This window comes from Salmo salar, chromosome 12 (genome assembly GCF_965601325.2).
Source record: "Salmo salar chromosome 12, fSalSal1, whole genome shotgun sequence".
Lineage (NCBI taxonomy): Eukaryota > Metazoa > Chordata > Actinopteri > Salmoniformes > Salmonidae > Salmo > Salmo salar.
Window position 1 is genome coordinate 38883708 of NC_138302.1, and position 24324 is coordinate 38908031.

A 24324-nucleotide genomic window follows, 5' to 3' on the forward strand; every position below is an offset into this window, starting at 1 on the left:
GCTTGTTGTGAAAATGTACCACATACTAGTGAAAATTACAAGAAAGTGATTGAAAAAAACAACATCTGAAAATGGTAGTTAAAATGACTACATGGTGAGCCGATCATTATCTGATGTATTGGTGACCAAACAAAATGTGCTCATGGTATTTCATGGAAAACTTTGATTTTGCATGAATGACTCAGGGGTGAAAGATGTGAAACCCCAATGAATGCACAATCAAAGGTTCTGAACATAAGATAGGGGGCATTACACATGTCATCAGTTTAGAGTTTTGTACTTAAGAGTTTTGAAAATATATCACTTACATCTGAAAAAAAAGAGGGTTCTTGCTTTTAAAGTGATACTAGTATTTTTATACAATGTCCATTTGATTCAATCTTACCAAACCACCCATAAGAATTATGCCTTTTTCGTATATATATGCTAATATATACACACATCATTCTGTTTCTCCAAACCTCAAATTTTGAAGTTGCTCCAAACGTCAGAAGTTAAGGGTTAAGGTTTTTGATAAGGTCAAAACATAAAGTTTAGGCATTCATTCCGAATTGTTAAATTAAGGTTTTGGAATACGGAAAACAATTTAAAAATGAGTGTGTACCACTGGGATTAAACACGCAACCTTCAGATCCAGAGTCCTGTGATTACGCCCATCTGCCACCCCTGTCCACAACGCCCTAGCAAAACCCAAAACTACTGCCCCTAGTGGGCGGTTTTGAAGGCATTTGACATCATCCTTCGGACATTTCAAAGTGATCTTGAGTAATCTTGAGCCTGATGTGGTGACTATTGGGAAAGCAGCAGGTAAAATTAAAGCGCTTATATCTAACCTGTGCTAATCCCAAATCGTGCAATTATAACAGTGCACAGGTAAATAATGTTTCAGAACCATGGACAGTACTGCAATTTGAGGTAAAAATAGAAGACAGCTGATTGCTGATTTCAGCTCCTTGGACACTGAACAGCGTTGCACACAGTGCCCCTCCCAGCTCCCAACATAGACGATTATGGCAATACTGCTCCAGATCTCTGGTATCTAGTAGTTTAACCATGCTCTGACGTGCTACAATGGTATACTGACAAGACTTTGTCATGAGCGCATGAAGGATCATTAGGATATGACATTATAAGCGGGTCTTGAAAGTGCTTTATAACAGCATCATGCAGGCTTTTGTAACACAGGTAACACACAGAGACAAAGATCAACATAAGGCATGTCATAAACTCTTTAGACACGTTCTTGTTGATCATCTTTTATTTACAGCTCAATTTAAATGTCAATATAGAAGACTTGAAGCTCAATGTACCATCTCAGAAATGCTGCTCTGCTTCTGACACAGCATGCTGAGTTGAACATACATAACCTGCAAGGTCCACACAAGTCATTTAATGTTCCTACAAGTCTTCCAGGTCAGAAAGAGTCGTTGCGAAAGCTGGCCATTCCATGGGGCAGCATGTAACTTTCAGGGCCCACCCCTCACTGTTGGCTGCTCAGAACATGTGTGATGACGGTCCAACGCAAAAGTCTTACATCCATTCACGCGGTGTGTCAACATGATCTCATCCAGTTTCCACTGTTTTCACATTCCAATGTTGAATCGTGCATCATTTGTGTCCATGAGCGAGAAAAATGACTTTTTTCAACTTTGTAAGCAACAATCCCTGTAGTCCTTCGTCTATCATTGTCAGTATTCTTCTCACAGTCTGGCACACATTTTGAAATTATTTGTGATTATGCCTCATCTATTTGGGAAGGGACTGGTTAATGGGTTCGCTAAAAACTTTGTACAATTTGATTGCCGCAACTGAAATTACCAATAGAATCCGTCAGAATGTCATAGGCTGTGGATTACAGTTTTTTTCAATCCCTTTGGTGTAATTTTCACAAGTATGTGGTGCAATTTCACAACAAGCACAAAAATCTAAACAGATCATTAAAATGGCTCATGTTTCAAAACTCTAAGCACATTTTCAATTGACCGAGTACAACAAACAAGTTCACAGTTATTGCATCATATCACTCTTTCAATTTGTATGTATATTCAATCTAAGTACCTGCTCTACAAAATGCAGTATTCCCTTTATTTTTTATATGATTTTCTTATAATTTGTTAAGAATACAATTATCTATCACTTAATAAATCTGCTCAAAACTGAACCAAAATGATGTAATGCCTACTTTACGTATATACATTTACATTTAAGTCATTTAGCAGACGCTCTTATCCAGAGCGACTTACAAATTGGTGCATTCACCTTATAATATCCAGTGGAACAACCACTTTACAAAAGTGCATCTAAATCTTTTAAGGGGGGGGGGGTTAGAAGGATTACTTTATCCTATCCCAGGTATTCCTTGAAGAGGTGGGGTTTCAGGTGTCTCCGGAAGGTAGTTCGATAACTGCTGAACACTCTACATTTCTATATTTTTACCTCATAAATGTATCAGTTTGACATCAATTTATGTTGTAAGGTAAATCCAAATCATGGACGTGACTGTAAATACTACATCATTCTTTGTCAGCCAGTGTGCTCCAATAGGACAAAATGGAAAGAGTCACTCTATGTGCTACCATTTGGAATGATAGTGTAGTGTTGAAATACCTGTATTGTGTATAATAATATATTTCACTCATCATCTGAATTTCATTGGTACATTGTAAGCTGATGAATTTCAAGCAGAGCGACAGGCGATACTGTATTAGTTGACAAGTCACGTAGAAAAGGTGATCTTTCACAATGTTGCATGCGGCAGAAATAGCATATAACACCGTACTACGTTTTTACAGTAGCCAACTGCTTTACAATACCCCTATTTCTGATGATTTGTCCTAAACTGTGCTGTATAAGGATTATGAAACTGTTAAACTGACATATTTCTCAACATGCTCACAACCTGCCATTGGATACAAATTGTTAAAAAAAATGGTATGTCAAGTTACAGTCAAATACTGTATGGAAAAATATATTTACCATGTAGTATTCTTTCTATTCAGCACTTCAAAAAGAACAGTTTTGAAATGTGTATCAGCAGTGCACAACCCAGGTATTTCAGCAGTGCATTGTGCACTACACTATAATCCCAAATTGCAGCACATAGTGACTCTTTCCTTTTTGTCCTATTGGAGCACACTGGCTGATGGAGAATGATGATGTAGTACTTACAGTCACATCCATATATGATTTGCTTTTACCTTCCAACATAAATTGATGTCAAATTGATACATTTAGGTAAAAATATAGACATTTACTGTGTTCAACATAGTATTCAACAATACGTTAACTAAGCAGTACATACTTGTGGATCAGTAGTTATCAGTTTTGAGCAGTTTGATTAAGTGATAGCTTATTGTATTGTTAGCAAATGACAATAAACACATATCAAAATTAAAGTGAATATTGCATTTTGAAAAGCAGACACTTAGATTGATTATGTATCCAAATTAAAAAAGTGATTTGGTGCAGTGAACAAGTGACTTATTTTGTTTGTTTTACTAAGTCAATTGAAAATGTGAGTTTTGAAACATGAGTGATTGTGATGATCTGTTTTGTTTTTTTGTGCTTGTTGTGAAAATGTACCACATACTAGTGAAAATTGCAAGAAAGTGATTGAAAAAAACAACATCTGAAAATGGTAGTTAAAATGACTACATGGTGAGCCGATCATTATCTGATGTATTGGTGACCAAACAAAATGTGCTCATGGTATTTCATGGAAAACTTTGATTTTGCATGAATGACTCAGGGGTGAAAGATGTGAAACCCCAATGAATGCACAATCAAAGGTTCTGAACATAAGATAGGGGGCATTACACATGTCATCAGTTTAGAGTTTTGTACTTAAGAGTTTTGAAAATATATCACTTACATCTGAAAAAAAAGAGGGTTCTTGCTTTTAAAGTGATACTAGTATTTTTATACAATGTCCATTTGATTCAATCTTACCAAACCACCCATAAGAATTATGCCTTTTTCGTATATATATGCTAATATATACACACATATTTTATGTGTGTGTTATGCCTGTGGGTATTTGCTTCGTTTCATGTTATTCACTCTCATATTGTTCTCCATGTCTTGGAGAGAGAGAGAGAGACAGAGAGAGAGAGAGAGAGAGAGAGACTGTGTGTGTGCTTGTGTACGTGTGTGTAGGTCCATATGTATGTGTGAGTTTGCCTGTGTGCATATACAAACACACACATAACACATCATAACAGCTGCACCTTCCATAACACCTCGATAAAGGATGGCGAGAGTCTACAAAAAAGACCAACAAGATTCCCACATCTCACTGTGGAAACTATGTTTTCATCTCTGGTTTCGTACAAATAAAACATCTCCTCTTATATTGGTCTTCAGTCAGCAACAAAATGTCCACACCAACAATTCATCCTCCGAATCTACAGGGGGCGCTCATTTCTCTCACACTGCTCATACCGCTCATACCGAGGACTCCCGGGCGGTTTTGGAGTGCAGGGCCTTGGTTTGGCTGAAGAAGGGGTAGGTGGTGCAGAGGCAGCCCGATGCCACGGTCAGTCCCAGGCTGACCCAGGCGCAGAAGATGGACCAGCCGTAGCCATGGTCCACGTCGCCGGGCAGTCCATAGATGAAGGGTGGGTTCCGGGAGAGGTCGTAGGAGACGCTGGCGGCGTAGGTGCACAAGGAGATGGTGCAGAAGATCCCTGGAGGGGACACATTTTTTGTTCCAAGATTTTTATTAAAAAGAGGTCATACAGGATTGAAATAACAACAAAGGTCAGGCTAGACAGATGAAGTAAGATCATGAGGCATTTATAAGTTATATTCTTCAAGAATCAATGGCTATATATTATTCATTAAAAAGTCTAGAAATTGATGTACCAATCCCGAATTGCCACTTTAATAACCATCCGCATGGAATGGTAATTCATGAGTATAACATCAATAAATAAACAAAAAAAAAACAACTGAAATGAAAAATGAGCCGTCCTATTGTGTAATGTTGTAAATATGTTATAGGAATGTTTGCATACAACCATACTCTCCTGTTTGTAGCAATTAGCTATTATGAAAGGCTATGGCATGTTTTATTATGCATATTAACACTTGTGTGTAAGGTATTATGAATGCATCTGTATCCATTAGGCATTTACAAATTCTGCTAAAAAGGAGCCTTTACTGTATGTGTTTGATGAACACTTGGGAGGAAGATTTGGACGAGAGAAAGAGAGAGAGAGAGAGAGAGAGAGAGAGAGAGAGAGAGAGAGAGAGAGAGAGAGAGAGAGAGAGAGAGAGAGAGAGAGAGGGAGAGAGTGAGCGAGAGAGAGAGAGAGAGAGAGAGACAAAGGGGGAGAAAACTAAAGATAGAGATATAGAGATAAGCTGCTGTAAAAGAGGCACAGAGAGACAAAAGTTGAAACCAACAATGAAAGGGAAAGAGAAGCACACACTCTCTCTATATCGCTGTCTCTCTCTCTCTGTCTCTATATATCTCTCTCTGTCTCTCTAACACACACACACATAGGAGAGGTAGGGTGTTGGTAGTTGGCAGGCTTTGTACCTGCCATGAGGAAGAGCAGGCCGGAGACGTGCTGGGTGAGGCTCTCCTCCCAAAAGAAGCCCACTGTGGCCACAATGCTGCCACACAGCAAAACGGCAGCCGCCATCCCAAGGAACCCCGCCGTGATTCGCCGCAGATCTGAGACACACACACATATAAACATAGCACACACACACACAAGCAAGTACACAAAGATACAGACACCAGCATACACAAAAGCGAACACATGCACACACACACACACACACACACACACACACACACACACACACACACACACACACACACACACACACACACACACACACACACACACACACGTGAAAACATTAGCACACACGCACACACCAACATTTCCATGACAACCACCCCCTAGTAAACCCGCTCATGCTACCCCTCAACAGTCTCCAAACAAACACGGGAAACGTTTGTTTTTATTAGGTAATACTTAGCTTTTTGTCTCCCCTGTCCTACATTTGTTACAACTCTGTCATAAGAATGACATGACGCCTCTCATAATGTAAAATGGCCAGCAACGACTGTTAAAAATAGGTGAATTTGAATGATTCCCTTAATGCGTCATGACAGCATTGTGCCTTGTTTTTCTGTACACGTTATGGCAAGCATTATGTCACTCAACACACAACAGTGTTATAGCGGGATATGTAGATGGAAATATTCACTTCCTGCAACTATACTGTAACAACATTATGACACATTGATCATAAATCACATATCCGATACTATACTTTCCCCCCCAAAAAATGTAGGCCTACTCTGCATCTCATACATTTGTCAGATCGAGTTGCAGTATCCTAACACAGGATCAAACTCGAACAGGAAAAACACTGGTAACCTTCCAAATAACACCCTATGCACTTAATAGGGAACAACTGTGCACTCAAATGTATTGCACTTAATAGGGAATAGGGTGCCATTTGGGATGTGAACACTGTCTAAAGGTGGCAGGCAGACAAAGAAAACCAATCGTATTTTGACTTTGATGAATGTTCTTCCTCAGACTAGTTGTGCAGTAATAATAAGACTGTGTGGAGTTAATATGTTTTTCTTTTACAAGCTGACATTTACTTCCTCCCTGTGAACATTTTCTATTACCATGTAGTAATTCGATCATCAGGGGTCGGACACTGGGGTAGGAATGCTAGCTTCGAAAGGTTAGCTTAACATATTCAGCATGTGGGTACAGTATTAGCTTCATTACAGATCATGGTTATCTGAAGAGATCACTATGGTTGTCTGAAGGTTCTAAAGGTTCCACAGCATGAAGCCAAATGAATATGGAGCACTGGGATTTGGACTTCCACTGTTATTTCATTATCAAACCTAGACACAACAGACATGTTCAGAACCTTTAGTCTACAGTACTGTACGAAGCACTGAAAAACACACATACAAAACATGTAACTATTTATACAAAAAAAAAGACACAATACAAGGGATGGGAAGAGCAAGTAACAGTAAAATATTTCCCCAATAAATAATGGAAATAATATGGGTAGGGATACAATGATATTGTTTGAGCAAAGATGGTGGTAGAAATTTGCCCCAAATCCGTAAGATGAAAGTTAGGGTCGCTATGTTTTTTGCACCAACCACTACCTGGAAAAGCTCAACTTAAAGGACCCTAACACTACTCATGACAGACATCAGACTATCCCATCGCAGACACCAACATAGATCAGTTGTAGGGCACCTGGAATCAAACTTCTCACACCACACCAAGACCATCTAACCATTGTTCAAAAGACTTTTGGCTCAGACCAAACCGGAAATGAGCTAGCATTTTCTACCTCTGGTTCGTTGGGCATTGCTATGGGGGAAATTAATGGGGAAAGAATGGGATTTTATGATACACTCTGAAAATAAGATCTGAAGTTAACACAGGCTTAGGAGAGCTTAGATGTTTTGTTCTATGAGATAATATCAGTCAGTTTACATGACCTTTATGAATTCTAAAGTATTTATGTGCTATATGTGCTTGTTTTGATTACATAAATGCTTCAAAATTCACAAAGTGACATTAGCTGAGGAAGATTATCTCATCGAACGAAACGTATAAGATCTCTTAAGCCTGTGTTTACCAGGTACCTTATTTTTTGGCATATATCCGCCCCCCCCCCCATTACTACACCATTACTATTTCTCTCTATAAAAAACAGCTAGCCATGCAAGCGGTTTTATTGCTGATTGTTCTGGGACGTTGAGTCTGCAATACATACGTAAGAGATGCCATTCATCTTGCTGAATGGTTCTCGTCAGGTTGAGCGGGATGTTTCGAAGCCGAATAGGCTGAGAGAAATGGTACTTGACAGTTGTGCATCGGTCCGCAATACCTGTAGAGAGAATGGATTACTAAAAAGCTCTACGTTTTAACATTAGCACGTATGACTTTTGTTATGTGAAATCTTTGCCCTACTTACATATATTTACTTGACGTTACCATAAGATGTATATGGCATAATGCCATATTATAATGGTTTATAATCATGTACTGTATAAAAGTTTCATTTAACTTTTAATGTCATAACAGCTTTATGTCAGTGATCGTTAACCTCTACGGGATCCCCCCCTCGGGATGATTGAGCTAACGTAGGCTAATGTGATTAGCATGAGGTTGTAAGTAACAAAAAAAGAAATCCCAGGACATAGACATATCTGATATGGGAAGAAAGCTTAAATTCTTGTTAATCTAACTGCACTGTCCAATTTACAGTAGCTAGTACAGTGAAATAATACCATGATATTGTTTGAGGAGAGTGCACAATTATGAACTTGAAAATGTATTAATAAACCAATTAGGCACATTTGGGCAGTCTTGATACAACATTTTGAATTGGATCTGTCTAAAACGTTGCATATATGCTGCCTTCTAGTGGCCAAAATCCAAAATGGTGCCTGGGCTGGAATAATACACTATGGCCTTATCTTTTACCAGATCTAATGTGTTACATTCTCCTACATTATTTTCACATTTCCACAAACTTCAAAGTGTTCTCTTTCAAATGATATCAAGAATATGCATATCCTTGCTTCAGGTCCTGAGCTACAGGCAGTTAGATTTGGGTATGTAATTTTAGGTGAAAATTTCAAAAAGGGTTGGATCCTTTTGTGTCATAAACCAGGCATTGCATATTATACAGGGAATGCTTATAACAGTGTTATACATTTTATGTGTCAGGTCACATTGTAAAGGGCAATACTCAATAAAACGTTTTTACCGTCATTAACTGCCTCAAACTGTGACATTTGAGCTCTTGTATTTCCATGCAATGGCTAACTTGGTTTGAAAATAGTAAATACTGTGACATTTACTTGGCTTTGAAGCAACCTATGACTTGGGCTGTCCAGTTTCCTTTACGCGCATGGCAGGCCTAGGTCTACTGTAGAGTTGAATTGGTATAGTAATCAACTATATGCAGGACAAATTAATATAACTTGGCCTGTGCTGTTGCCTATTTTGTTATCTTTCCAAACTGGACAGGTTTAGACAGGTTTACATAGTGAGTTCTCAGTAACACTTTATAAGGTACCCTTTTTAATTTGTTTATAATGTATTTACAAATGATTAAATAACTGTTATAAGCCGTTTAGAAAAGGTACCTTTATAAAGGCTGCCTATAAAGTGTTACCAAGTTACCTTTGCTGATGTTACGGTGTCTCTAAAGGTGAGCTACTGTAAAATGTTGTCTCTTTCTTATATGAGAGTACAGTTGTCACGTGTGTTCCCTCTCCGGCCTCAAGGTCACCAGGCTGCTCGTTATGGCGCACACCTGTCACCATCGTTACACGCACCTGCGCGTCATCAGACTCACCTGGACTCCATCACTTCCCTGATTACCTTCCCTGTTTATGTCACTCTCTTTGGTTCCTTCCCCAGGCGTCATTGTTTCTGTTTCTGTTCCAGTGTTTAGTGCGTTGTTCGTGTTTCTTGTTTTGTTTTATGTTGTGTTTATTTATTAAAACACTCACTCCCTGAACTTGCTTCCTGACTCCCAACGCACATCGTTGCAGAATGACGCCTCACCTAAGGGAAGTATCAGGGAGTGTTTTTATTTTGTTTGGTGGGAATGATGTCGGGTTCGGGAGCCGCTACAGGCTCTCATGCCTCAGACAGATCGCCACGCTCCCCTGCCTCCACCGGTTCGTCAGGCTCTCATGCCTCAGCCAGATCGCCAGGCTCCCCTGCTACAGCCGGCTTGTCACGCTTTCATGCTTTCACCGGATCGCCAGACTCCCCTGCTTCCACCGGATTGCCAGGCTCCCCTGCTTCCACCGGATTGCCAGGCTCCCCTGCTTCCACTGGATTGCCAGGCTCCCCTGCCTCAGCTGGTCTGTCAGGTTCCCACGTCCCAGTCGGCGACAGGTTCCCACACATCAGCAGGGTTGACCGGTCCGCTCCTGATCCCCAGGATCGTCCCTTTGGTTGGCGTCCTGTGGCTGGAGCCGAACGCGCCGGGGAGGGGGTACCTTCACGTATGCTCTCTCCAGCGCTCTAGGTTGCCATGCTCCCGCGTCTCAGCCGGACTGACTGGTTTCCCGCGCCTCAGCAGAGGTGACCGGTCCGCTCCTGATCCCCGGGATCATCATTTTGGTCGGTAACCTGCGGCTGGAGCCGCGCATCGGGAGAGGTTACTGTCACGTGTGTTCCCTCTCCGGCCTCTAGGTCACCAGGCTGCTCGTTATGGGGCACACTTGTCACTATCGTTACACTCACCTGCGCGTCATCAGACTCACCTGGACTTCATACTTCCCTGATTACCTTCCCTTTATATGTCACTTCCTTTAGTTCCATCCCCAGGCGTCATTGTTTCTGTTTCAGTTTCATGTCTGTGTGCTGTTAGTGTTTCTTGTTTTGTATTATGTTTCGTTTATTTTATTAAAACACTCCCTGAACAGCGCACTCGTTACAACAGTAGATGCCCCATGAGTCCTATGTTGCTGGTGAGAATAGACTCTTTGAACTTCTGTCCTTATTTCCGACTGAGCTCCTACAACTTGAATTGGTGGGACAAAATCTAGACAGTTTCCCATCGAATGAAGCACTGATGCTCTTTAAAACACTTTTTTATTCAAAATCTTAACACACATTCAAAAGAAGTATCATAGGAATCATTGTAGATCAGTCTGTGCTCCACATCTACATAATGCATGGGAACTGCTACCATTTCATACTTGGTAGAAATTATGAAACATCATCATGTGCATATTGAGCATGCGCTTTGAAGTGAGTGCTCACACCTGTGTTTGATCTCTCACTGTGAGGGTGAGGCGTGTGAGGCTGCGAGCTGAGTATCTGCATCTCATGCTCAGAGAGTTGGGAGGTTGTGTGTTTATTTACAATAGCCAACACTACGTGCCTTTGCATAGATATGAGTAGCTCTGTTCGCAGTCCCTGGTTGTGTCCCAAATGGCACCTTATTCCCTATACACTCTTAGAAAAAAGGGTTCCAAAAGTGTTCTTCAACTGTCCCCATATGAGCACCCTTTTTGGTTCCAGGTAAAAACCATAGACATTAAAATCAGTAGATAGTGATAGCGCTGACGTCATCCATGTATTCCTATAGAAAACTCCCGATCGGCACATGAAGCCGGAAGTATTTTAATTTTAAGCACGCCATATTGCTGAATGGGGCAAAATGGCCCCCAAAAAATTGCTAAGGATCATGGTGAAAGTGGCCGTAACTAGCAAAGGATCATGGTCGATGTAGTCGTTTTCATCCTGCCTGAGAGAGTCAACTGGGAGCCTCCTCGTAGCCTTCCGGCCGTGATTGGTCTGTGTCAGCACGTGGTCCTGACAACAAATGTAGTAGTCAGAATGGATCCCTATTTAATTAAATATCTCGGTTTGTCAAATGAAATCAAATTTTATTGGTCACATACACATGGTTAGCAGATGTTAATGCGAGTGTAGCGAAACGCTTGTGCTTCTAATTCCGACCGTGCAGTAATGAGTAATCTAACAATTTCACAACAACTACCTTATACACACAAGTGTAAAGGAATGAATAAGAATATGTACATATAAATATATGGATGAGTGATGGCCGTGCGGTAGATGGTATAGAATACAGTATATACATATGAGATGAGTAATGTAGGATATGTAAATATTATATAAAGTGGCATTGTTTAAAGTGACTAGTGATACATCTATTACATCTAATTTTTTTATTATTAAAGTGGCTAGAGATTTGAGTAAGTATGTTGGCAGCAGCCACTTGTTTAACAGTCTGATGGCCTTAAGATAGAAGCTGTTTGTCACGTCCTGGCCAGTATAAGGGTTAATTATTATTGTAGTTTGGTCAGGACGTGGCAGAGGGTATTCGTTTTATGTGGTTCGGGGTGGTGTGTTTGTTAAAAGGGTGTTTGATTTAGTATTTCCGGGTTTTGGTTTATGTTTAGGTATTTCTATGTTTAGTCTAGTGTGTCTGGTTCTATGTTGAGTTAATTGGGGTTGGACTTCCAATTGAAGGCAGCTGTTTGGGGTTGCCTTTGATTGGAAGTCCTATATTAGTTGGGTGTGTTTGTCTTGTATTTTGTGGGAGATTGTTCTGTGTTTCGCCTTGTGCCTTACCAGACTGTTTTTGTTGATCGTTCGTGTTTTGTTATTTTTGTACGTTCATTTTGAAAGTAAATAAACATCAAGATGAGCCTGCACATACCTGCTGCGTTTTGGTCCTCCTTCACCGACGACAACCGTGACACTGTTTTTCAGTCTCTCGGTCCCAGCTTTGATGCACCTATACTGACCTCGCCTTCTGGATGATAGCGAGGGTGAACAGGCAGTGGCTCGGGTGGTTGTTGTCCTTGATGATCTTTTTGGCCTTCCTGTGACATCAGGTGCTGTAGGTGTCCTGGAGGGCAGGTAGTTTGCCCCCGGTGATGCGTTGTGCAGACCTCACTACCCCCTAGAGAGCCTTATGGTTGTGGGCGGAGCAGTTGCCGTACCAGGCGGTGATACAGCCCGACAGGATGCTCTCGATTGTGCATCTGTAAAAGTTTGTGAGTGTTTTCGGTGACAAGCCAAATTTCTTCAGCCTCCTGAGGTTGAAGAGGCGCTGTTGCGCCTTCTTCACCACGCTGTCTGTGTGGGTGGACCATTTCAGTTTGTCCGTGATGTGTACGCCGAGGAACTTTCCACCTTCTCCACTACTGTCCCATCGATGTGGATAGGGGGGTGCTCCTCTGCTGTTTCCTGAAGTCCATGATCATCTCCTTTGTTTTGTTGACGTTGAGTGTGAGGTTATTTTCCTGACACCACACTCCAAGGGCCCTTACCTCCTCCCTGTAGGCCGTCTCGTCGTTGTTGGTAATCAAGCCTACCACTGTAGTGTCGTCTGCAAACTTGATGATTGAGTTGGAGGCGTGCATTGCCATGCAGTCATGGGTGAACAGGGAGTACAGGAGAGGGCTGAGAACGCACCCTTGTGGGGCACCAATGTCGAGGATCAGCGGGGTGGAGATGTTGTTTCCTACCCTCACCACCTGGGGGCGGCCCATCAGAAAGTCCAGGACCCAGTTGCACAGGGAGGGGTCGAGACCCAGAGTTTCGAGCTTAATAACGAGTTTGGAGGGTACTATGGTGTTAAATGCTGAGCTGTAATCGATGAACAGCATTCTAACATAAGTATTCCTCTTGTCCAGATGGGTTAGGGCAGTGTGCAGTGTCATTGCAATTGCGTCATCTGTGGACATATTGGGGCGGTAAGCAAATTGGAGTGGGTCTAGGGTGTCAGGTAGGGTGGAGGTGATATGATCCTTGACTAGTCTCTCAAAGTACTTCATGATGACGGAAGTGAGTGCTACGGGGCAATAGTCGTGTAGCTCAGTTACCTTAGCTTTCTTGGGAACAGGAACAATGGTGGCCCTCTTGAAGCATGTGGGAACAGCAGACTGGGATAGGGATTGATTGAATATGTCCGTAAACTCATCAGCCAGCTGGTCTGTGCATGCTCTGAGGATGCGGCTAGGGATGCTGTCTGGGCCGGCAGCCTTGCGAGGGTTAACACGTTTAAATGTTTTACTCACGTTGGCCGCAGTGAAGGAGAGCCCGCAGGTTTTGGTAGCGGGCCATGTCAGTGGCACTGAATTGTCCTCAAAGTGAGCAAAGAAGTTGTTTAATTTGTCTGGGAGGAAGACGTCGGTGTCCGTGACGGGGCTAGTTTTCTTTTTGTAATCCGTGATTGGACTGTAGACCCTGCCACATATGTCTCGTGTCTGAGCTGTTGAATTGCGACTCTACTTTGTCTCTATACTGACGCTTAACTTGTATGATTGCCTTGCAGAGGGAGTAGCTACACTGTTTGTATTCAGTCATGTTTCCGGTCGCCTTGCCATGATTAAAAGCAGTGGTTCGCGCTTTCAGTTTTGCGCGAATGCTGCCATCAATCCACGGTTTCTGGATAGGGAAGGTTTTAATAGTCACCGTGGGTACAACATCACCGATGCACTTGCTAATAAACTTGCTCACTGAATCAGCGTATACATCAATGTTGTTGTTGAGGCTATCCAGAACATATCCCAGTCCCTGTGATGGAAGCAATCTTGAAGCGTGGAATACGATTGGTCGAACCAGCGTTGAACAGACCTGAGCACGGGCGTTTCCTGTTTTAGTTTCTGTCTATAGGCTGGGAGCAACAAAATGGAGTCGTGGTCAGATTTTCCGAAAGGAGGGCGAGGGAGGGCTTTGTATGCGTCACGGAAGTTAGAGTGGTAATGATCCAGAATGTTTCCAGACCAGGTCGCGCATTCGACATGCTGATAAAATTTAGGGAGCCTTGTTTTCAGATTAGCTTGATAAAATCCCCAGCTACAATAAATGCAGCCTCAGGATATATGGTTTCCAGTTTACATAGAGTCCAATTAAGTTATTTCAGGGCCACCGAGGTGTCTGCTTGAGGGGGGGGATATACACGGCTGTGATTGTAATCGAAGAGAATTCTCTTGGTAGATAATGCGGTCGGCATTTGATTGTAAAGAATTCTAGGTCAGGTGAACAAAAGGACTTGAGCTCCTGTATGTTGTTGTGATCACACCACGACTCGTAATCATAAGGCATACACCCCCGCCCTTCTTCTTACCAGAGAGATGTTTGTTTCTGTCGGCACGATGCGTGAAGAAACCGGGTGGCTGTACCGACTCTGATAACATATCTCGAGTGAGCCATGTTTCCGTGAAACAGAGAATGTTACAATCTCTGATGTCTCTCTGGAAGGCGAACCTTGCTCGAATTTCGTCTACCTTGTTGTCAAGAGACTGGGCATTGGCGAGTAGTATACTCGGGAGCGGTGAGCGATGTGCCCGTCTATGGAGCCTGACCAGAAGACCGCTCCATCTGCCCCTTCTGCGGCGCCGTTGTTTTGGTTCGCCTACTAGGATCCGATCCATTGTCCTGGGTGGTTGTCCAAACTGAGGATCCGCTTCGGGAAAGTCGTATTCCTGGTCGTAATGTTGGTAAGTTGACGTTGCTCTTATATCCAATAAATTTCCTAGGGTAACAATGTAAGAAATAATACATACAAAAAAACAAAATACTGCATAGTTTCCTAAGAACGCGAAGCGAGGCGACTATCTCTGTCGGCGCCATCTCGTTATTGTAGCAAACTTTTAAATAGTTCACTGAGGGGATCGAACTTGACCATAATAAACTAGATTGAGCCCAAAATGGCAACCCTTCCAAATAAAATTTGGCCGTTCAGGGGATCGTAATTTACATTAATTTTCTAGGGCAGACAAGGGCTTTTGGCACCACTAGGTTGCTACACAGTAGCCAACCAGCAGAGCGTGTGACTTCACGCTCCAGACCGGACACCAGGAGCCTGTGTAGAACCCTTTTTGGTTCCAGGTAGAACCAAAAAGGGAACCCAAAAAGGTTCTACCTGGAACCAAAAAGGGTTCTTCAAAGGTTTCTCCTATGGGGACAGCCGAAGAACACTTTTAGGTTCTAGATCGCACCTCAGGGATGCTGGCCTAGGCAGAGTTGCAAAGAAAAAGCCATATCTCAGACTGGCCAGTAAAAATTAAATATTAAGATGGGCAAAAGAACACAGACACTGGACAGAGAAACTGCCTAGAAGGCCAGCATCCCGGAGTTGCCTCTTCACTGTTGACGTTGAGACAGTTTTTTTTATGGGTACTATTTAATGAAGCTGCCAGTTGAGGACTTGTGAGGTGTCTGTTTCTCAAACTAGACACTCTAATGTACTTGTCCTCTTGCTCAGCTGTGCACCGGGGCCTCCCACTCCTCTTTCTATTCTGGTTAGTGCTAGTTTGCGCTGTTCTGTGAAGTGAGTAGTACACAGCGTTGTATGAGATCTTCAGTTTCTTGGCAAATTCTCGCATGGAATAGCCTTCATTTACAAGAATAGACTGATGAGTTTCAGAAGAAAGTTCTTTGTTTCTGGCCATTTTGAGCCAGTAATCGAACCCACAAATGCACAGGAATGATGGTTGCTGATAATGGGCGTCTGTACGCCTACGTAGATATTACATAAAGAATCTGCCGTTTCCAGCTACAATAGTAATTTAAAGCATTAACAATGTCTACACTGTATTTCCGATCAATTTGATGTTATTTTAATGGACAAACAAATTGCTTTTCTTTAACAAATAAGGACATTTCTAAGTGACCGCAAACTTTTGAATGGTAGTGTAAGTATTCAGACCCTTTGCTATGAAACTCAAAATTTTGCTCAGGTGCATCCTGTTTCCATTGACCATCCTTGAGATGTTTCTACAACTTGACTGGAGCCCACCTGTGGTAAATTCAATTGGTTGGACACGATTTGGAAAGTTACACACCTATCTATATAAGGTCCCACAGTTGACAGTGCATGTCAGAGCAAAAACCAAGCCATGAGGTTGAAGGAATTGTCTGTAGAGGACAGGATTGTGTCGAGGCACAGATCTGGGAAAGGGTACCAAAAAATGTCTGCAGCATTGAAGATCCCCAAGAACACAGTGGCCTCTATCATTCCTAAATGTAAGTTTGGAACCACCAAGACTCTTCCTAGAGCTGGCCGCCTAGCCAAACTGAGCAATCGGGGGAGAAGGGCCTTAGTCAGGGAGGTGACCAAGAACCCTGATGGTCACTCTGACAGAGCTCCAGAGTTCCTCTGTAGAGATGGGAGAACCTTCCAGAAGGACAACCATCTCTGCAGCACTCCACCAATCAGGCCTTTATGGTAAAGTGGCCAGACGGAAGCCACTCATCAGTAAAAGGCACATGATAGCCCGCTTGGAGTTTGCCAAAAAGGCACCTAAAGGACTCTCAGACCATGAGAAACAAGATTCTCTGGTCTGATGAAACCAAGATTGAACTGTTTGGCCTGAGTGCCAGGCGTCACATCTGGAGGAAACCTGGTACCATCCCTATGGTGAAGCATGGTGGTGGCAGCATCATGCTGTGGGGATGTTTTTCAGTGGCAGGGACTGGGAGACTAGTCAGGATCGAGGGAAAGATGATCGAAGTAAAGTACAGAGAGATCCTTGATGAAAATCTGCTCCATAGCGCTCAGGACCTCAGACTGGGGTGAAGGTTTACCTTCCAACAGGACAACGACCCTAAGCACACAGCCAAAACAACACAGGAGTGACTTCGGGACATGTCTCTGAATGTCCTTGAGTGGCCCAGCCAGAGCCCGGGACTTGAACCCGATTGAACATCTCTGGAGACACCTGGAAATAGCTGTGCAGTGATGCTCCCCACCCAACCAGACAGAGCTTGAGAGGATCTTCAGAGAAGAACGGGAAAAACTCCCCAAATACAGGTGTGCCAAGCTTATAGCGTCATTTCCAAGAAGCCTCGAGGCTGTAATGGCTGACAAATGTGCTTCACCAAAATACTGAGTAAATGGTAATTTGCTAAAATATCTAAAACCTGTTTTTGCTTTGTAGTTATGGGGTATTGTGTCTAGATTGATGAGGGGGAAAAAACTATTTCATTTTAAAATAAGGCTGTAACAAAAAATGTTGGAAAAGGTCAAGGGGTCTGAATACTTTCCTAATGAACTGTATATATGGTTCTATGTAGAACCCTTCATGCCTTCCAAAGAATCCTTCTTGCCTTCCAATCATCATATAACCCTTTCTTCCAAAACCGGTTCTTAGGATGTTAAAAGATCTAGGTTAGAAACCTTCGCCTTCCAAAGAATCATGTCTTCCAAAAAGGGTTCTTCTGATCAAAACGGTTCTTGGTAGAACCCTAACCTTCCGCAAAGAACACTTTTGGAACGCTATTTTCTAAGAGTGTATGGGCACAATTCTTCACAGGTTGAAGCAGGTATCAAATGAAATCCACATTGACAGAAATCAAACGGTAGGTGTTGAAGCTCGAGGTCCTTCACATGACACCTCAGCTGTTTTAAATGCAAGGTGGCAAGTGGGTTTCGGTGACATTTAACCGCTGGCTTAATCAGAACGACATTAATCTTGATGGACTGGACACTGCGTGGAAAAGTTATCCTTTCATCCTGATCGACTTATTGAATTTCAACCTTAAAAAGACTTTGTAGGAACTTGAACTTCAGCACATTGGGCATGAATTCAGTTTTAGAAAAAGGTTTATTCTGGCGTTTCCCTGAAGGAGATCCCTTTATGGTTGTAGGTAGAACGAGATCCCTTTATGGTTGTAGGTAGAACACTTTCAATCAAATAAACCTTTTAGATCCCTTTTTTCCATAGAGAAGGTTCTTAAGAACCCTGTAGGATTCCATGTTGAACACTTTTCCATGTAGAATAAAAAATGGCTTCAAAGGGGGTTCTTCATGGGTAAAAAAAAAGGTGATATCTGGAACCTAAAAGGGTTCTTAGGCTGTCCCTTCCAGATAGAACCCTTTTGCTTCCAAGTAAAACCATTTTGGGTTCCATATAGAACCCTTTCCGCAGAGGGTTTAACATGGAACCCAAAATGGTTCTACCTGGAACCAAAAAGGGTTTAACTGGAATCAAAAAGGGTTCTCCTATGGGTTTCTAAGTGTAGTCAATCAACACTTTGGCTTTTGTAGCCCTATAGATGGCTCTATTGACAATTCGACTGGGATAACAACATAAACAAACATTTCCCAGGCCTGTCTACAACGATTACCACTGTGGGAAAATGAGAAGGAAATAAATGTAAAAATGTTCCTCATAAATTAGCCTATTAATTACCTAAATCATTAGGCTATAATTTCCCAGCACCCTCATCATGATGCGACAATTATAGAAATCATAATAGCCTACTAAAGCAAGCCTTGGTAATGAGTTTGAAATAGCAATTAATGTTCCTGGAAATTAGTTTGGGCGTGTATAATCATGAGCCCTTGTGTATGAGCCCTCATACACCTTGTTTTGACGCAATGCACGTATGCATAATTATCACCACAGATGGAGCTACCTCGATTAAAGAGATGCAAAACAGTCCTTGCCTATAGTCGCGGATTATTGACAGCAAATTTGACAACTGTTTTTCTTTTCTCCCACTTTTTAGTGTGCACATTAAAACTTACCCTTTGATATGAGTTTATCGATATCCCGGTCCATGCCTTGAAAGTAGCATTTTCTCCAGAGTCCAGAATATGTGGAGAACAACGGACGCCCACATTCCGTCTCAAGAATCCCCATCCCCAGTATCGCCCTCCAGTTCTCAAGTAATTCCTCCTCTCTACTCCCGACGTGAATCGGCTTCATAAGCGCCACGTTCCGTTTGGAGTTGCCGTTGTCCACAAGAGGCAAGTGGTATATAGGCATCTCCCTGTTTTTCTGGTCGTTAGAATCCGACCCATACTTGTCGCAATTCTCCTTATGCCTTCTGGTGTCTGTCTCGTACCAATGGTCGGTGAAGATAGCGGTGACCAACAAGAGTAAAGAGATAACGCTCATGGACAAGCTCAGAGCCGTTGCAAGAGCTTGTTTCTCCATGGTTTGAACATCAGCGCTCGGCGCTATGCGCACAGTTCAGACGTGTTGACAGTTGGACGCCCTTCTTCCAGCACCTGCTATTCCAGTTACTACGCATTTTTACGCATCCTCTGACCTGCGAACATGGTCCACAGTCGAGAGCGCATTGGCATTGGCTGCTTCCCACCCGCGGGTTGCTGAAAATGGAAGACACAACAACACAGGTGGATCGGTACGGTGTCCGCAAGCGTGCTGGGTGTGGGGTAAACTCCGCACTTGCCTCTCTGTGCTTGAGATTACTAGTGTTTACCTGCAGAAACCACACCACCCCTATCGCTCTTTCCCTCTCCTCAGCACCTGGGCTTGTCCTCTTCGTCCGTGACACAGTCGGGTAAAACTGAGGGCTCCTCCTATTCGCATGGAGAGGAAAATGACCATCTGCCGGAGGCGACATACAGCGTGTGTGAGGGAATGTCAAGGTTGTCCTACTCTTTCACAGTCAGTAATAAAGATGGGTGTGTCTATAAGAGAAAATAATGGTTTCCTGTAACTTAACCCTTGCATCCTCATTTTGATAAAACATCAATTCCCCCAATACACCAAGTAACAGTTTGACAATTTTAATGTGTAAAACTTAAATTACTCTCTCTCTCTCTCTCTCAGATGCAGACACACACACACACACACACACACATCAAACATACGAAACGTTTGTCTATCTACCTACCCCTAAATTAAATGAATACTAAAAAGAAACCTTGAATCTCCTTTTTGAGTGCGGACCAGCTACAATGTTGGAATTCTATTACATTTTGGTCAACGCACCTGTTCTGAGCACAGTGGTCACACAAACTATGAATGATATGAGCCATTACTGCAGTACTCTCCTCTCTCTTACACACACACACACTACCAAACAATTGACTACCATTCAAAATCCTATTTTCACTAACCCCTAAACCTAACCATTAAACCTCTAATCCTAAACCAGACCCAAACTCCTAACGCTAAACCTACCCCCTAACCCTAATTCTAACCCTAACCCTAATTATAACCTAACTCCTAAGCCTAAAATAGCCTTTTTCCTTTTGGGGAAGGATGGCGAAAAGTCCCCAATTTTCCTTGTTTTACTATCCTTGTGAGGACTTCTGGTCCCCACAAGGATAGTGAAACCAAATACACACACACCCACACAATGGCCATATCAAAGTGAACTAATGAACAGAGTTCATGAACTGTACATAAAGCTTTCAGGGGACATATCCAAAATGTCAGGATTTTCAACAGTCCCTAAACAAATGATCAATAGCCATTTCAGCATCATGCTATTGCAAATCTATTCTGTCACAGTATCAAAGTCTGAATTGAGCTCATAGTGATTAAATAATTGCCACAAAGCGAGCATTGCTGAAATAGATTTGTGGGTGTTTATTTGGCTTTTTTGATCTGCGCCCTTGCCAGCTCTAATAATGGCCCATTAAAATGGAGCCTGGATGTGTGCCTGGCATGACAAAAATTGCATAAATAAACATGTAAATGATGATGACAATGATTGCAATCTGTACTGGTGGAGTGAACATTGAGCAATTAAATTGGCACATTTGCTAGGTTGACCAAATTGGTACAAATCACAAATAAAATAAAATATTTTGTCACATGCGCGAATACAACAGGTGTAGACCTTAGAGTGAAATGCTACTTAAAACTGCATTGTTGGTTAAGGGTTTTAAGGAAAATAAGTGTTAAGAAAGTAAAAAATAAATAAATACAAAAATAAAAATAACAAAATAGAAAAATAACAAATAATTAAAGGGCAACAACAATGCAAATAGTCCAGGTAGCCATTTGATGAGCTGTTCAGGAGTCTTATGGCTTGGAGGTAGAAGCTGTTAAGAAGCCTTTTGGACATAGACTTGGCACTCCAGTACCGCTTGCGGTGTGGTAGCAGAGAGAACAGTCTATGACTAGGGTGGCTGGAGTCTTTGGCAATTTTTAGGGCCTTCTTCTGACACCGCCTGGTATAGAGGTCCTGGATGGCTGAAAGTTTGGCCCCAGTGATGTACTGGGCCGTACGCACTACCCACTGTAGTGCCTTGCGGTCAGAGGCCGAGCAGTTGCCATACCAGGCGGTGATGCGACCAGTCACGATTCTCTCGATGGTGCAGCTGTAGAACTTTTTGAGGATCTGAGGACCCATGCCAAATCTTTTCAGTCTTCTGAGGGGGAATAGTCTTGTCGTGCTCTTTTCACAACTGTCTTGGTCTGTTTGAACCATGATAGTTTGTTGGTGATGTGGACACCAAGGAACTTGAAGCTCTCAACCTGCTCCACTACAGCCCCGTTGATGAGAATGGGGGTGTGCTTGGCCGTCCTTTTCCTGTAGTCCACGATCATCTCCTTTGTCTTGATCACGTTGAGGGAGAGATTGTTATCCTGGCACCACACTGCTAGGTCTCTGACCTCCTCCCTATAGGCTGTCTCATCGTTGTCGGTGGTCAGGCCTACCACTGTTGTGTCTTTGGCAAATTTAATGATGGTGTTGGAGTCGTGCTTGGCCATGCAGTTGTGGGTGAACAGGGAGTTGGAGGGTGCTGAGCACGCACCCCTGAAGGGCCCCCGTGTTGAGGATCAGGATCAGTGTGGCAGATGTGTTGTTACCTACCCTTACCACCGGGGGGGGGGGGGGGGGGGGGGGCGTCAAGAAGTCCAGGATCCAGTTGCAGAGTGAATAGCATTCTCACTTTGATGATCTTTTTGTCCGAGTCGGTAGTCATTTAGGCAGGTTACCTTGGTGTTCTTAGGCACAGGGTTTGCTTGAAACATGTTGGTATTACAGACTCGTCATGCTCACATCCTGGTAATCTGTTTGGTCCGGTGCCTTGTGAATGTTGACTTGTTTAAAGGTCTTACTCACATTGGTTACGGAGAGCGTGATCACACAGTCGTCCGGAACAGCTGGTGCTCTCATGCATGCTTCAGTGTTGGAAATGGTTACATTGTGTGGGTGATTGTCTTTGTTGAATACATTTTTTGTACTGTGCATTCCTATTTTCAGATTAGTATAGGCCTAGGGAGTAGGGACAGATCCATCTAGTGACACCTGTTTTTCTCTGGAGGATATTACACAAAGGCAGGACAAAAAGGGAAATTAAGAATAAGAGTGATGTGTGATATGGTCAAATGTAATAACGCATTGGCTTTGTATTAGTCATTTTTCGATCATTCAGTAATATGGACTTTTTAATAGTACTGTACAATAATACATTCAATCAAATAGTAAGTTATAAATAATACATATATTGCAAACTTTCCACATGCACAAATGCCTAGTAATTCTGGCTCACAAGACAATAGATTATAATACATTCACACAATATGATTGACTGTATGGTTATTATTTTGTGTGCTTTCCAGTTTTACTGAAAAGCAACACAATGTATCTATATAGTAGCCTAATGCAGCATATTATCTATTATACCATAATTATTGATTGATATAATCAAACTCATAAGATCGTTTTTCCAAGTTTATGATCTTATTTTCCTAATTCTTAAATTCTATGCTATTCTATTCTATTGCACTCTGGAAATTTGTGAGAATGAGAAGAAATGATCCAGCTGTAAACAAGTAGTGAATTACTAGGGTATTCATGATCCTCGTGTCAAAGACATTTCTGTAGGATACGCAAAACCAAACTAGTCGCTCCTAAACTCTGGTTTCACGATTGAGAATTTGTGGACGCTAAACTGATCCTACATCTGTGTCCAGGGGTAGAATTCTACCAGAGACCCTAGCCAGCCAGCGACCCACCCTCTTGTCGCCCATTCCTTGCATTCCCCTCTTGGACAAGCTGGCTGCGGCGCACGCGCAGTGCTCAGAGGAGGCCATGTTAAAGTTACAGTGAAGTCAGGCTGTGATATTTTCTGACGACGTGTGTTTATATTGTATGTTTTTCGTTATATGTGGTGTCAGTGTTACAACAAATATAGCGACTGGATAACTAAACCGGGGACCGAAAAATGGCTTCCACTTTCGACCTTTCAAGGCGAAATCCGCAGGAGGATTTCGAGCTAATACAGAGAATTGGGAGCGGGACCTACGGAGATGTATACAAGGTAAAAGGGATTTTAGCTATACATTGTCCTCTTTTTGATAAACCATTGATATGCTACCAATAAAGACATTGTTATTAGTAACCTGACTACAATGTAGGAACTTGGAGTAGCCTTCAGGAGTTTAGTCAGTCGGGAAATAATAGTGGTTGTTGAGATAGTAACTACTGTATATCCAAGCTGTTAGCATGTTTACCAACTCGCTACAGATGTGTTCCAATTCACAAAACCTACTACATCCGTAAGGAATTCTACCAATTATTGTAATACATGTATACGTATCCCGGTCAAATTCCACGAACGATATTGTTATAATGTTTCAATTTGCTTTCACAGTGTTGTCATCGCTATCCTTAGTACAATAGTGGACAAAAGTAGCCTAACATTATTCCTTGTACTCAAAAGGACATTTACATGTTCTGTTACTTCTTCTATGGTATATTGGCGATCGCACAATGTAATGTGCATCCCGCCACCTACTGTACGGGATGGAAACTATATGGAAACGATAAAAAATAAATAAAGTTAACTAAATCAAAAACTTTTCTGATAAAAAATAAAACAGATCTGATGGCTACACAGGCTCAAGGGGAAAGTGGGAGGGCGTGTCTTCTGTAGCCAGTACCCCTTGTAAGTCTTCCGATGTAAAATCCTTAAGTCCCAAAAACCTTTCTGCCACAGCCACAATAATGTCCAGTTTCTTAGACTTCTTTGAGACTTGTGACGTAGAGTTTATAACTGTGGCAATGAACGCCATAAAATCCACCTTTT

At 42.3% G+C, this 24324-nt stretch overlaps 2 protein-coding genes across 4 annotated transcripts in view; one reads left to right on the forward strand and one right to left on the reverse strand.

Moving 5' to 3' along the window:
• Positions 1 to 1240: 1240 nt before the first annotated feature.
• Positions 1241 to 20134, reverse strand: tmem178a (transmembrane protein 178a). The gene is made up of 4 exons (XM_014131172.3): positions 19051 to 20134; positions 7783 to 7896; positions 5543 to 5680; positions 1241 to 4685 (listed from the first exon to the last, which is right to left on the reverse strand). Exons 1-4 carry the CDS (start codon positions 19460 to 19462, stop codon positions 4444 to 4446), a joined length of 906 nt encoding a protein of 301 aa, XP_013986647.1. The 5' UTR covers positions 19463 to 20134; the 3' UTR covers positions 1241 to 4443.
• Positions 20135 to 23301: 3167 nt separating this feature from the next.
• Positions 23302 to 24324, forward strand: part of map4k3a (mitogen-activated protein kinase kinase kinase kinase 3a) — a 99713-nt gene continuing 98690 nt past the window's right edge. For all 3 annotated transcript variants that reach the window (XM_045691311.2, XM_045691313.2, XM_045691312.2), the window contains exon 1: positions 23302 to 23556. In XM_045691311.2, coding sequence (XP_045547267.1) covers positions 23461 to 23556 — 96 coding nt within the window. In that variant the 5' untranslated portion in view covers positions 23302 to 23460. The remainder of the gene's footprint in view (positions 23557 to 24324) is intronic.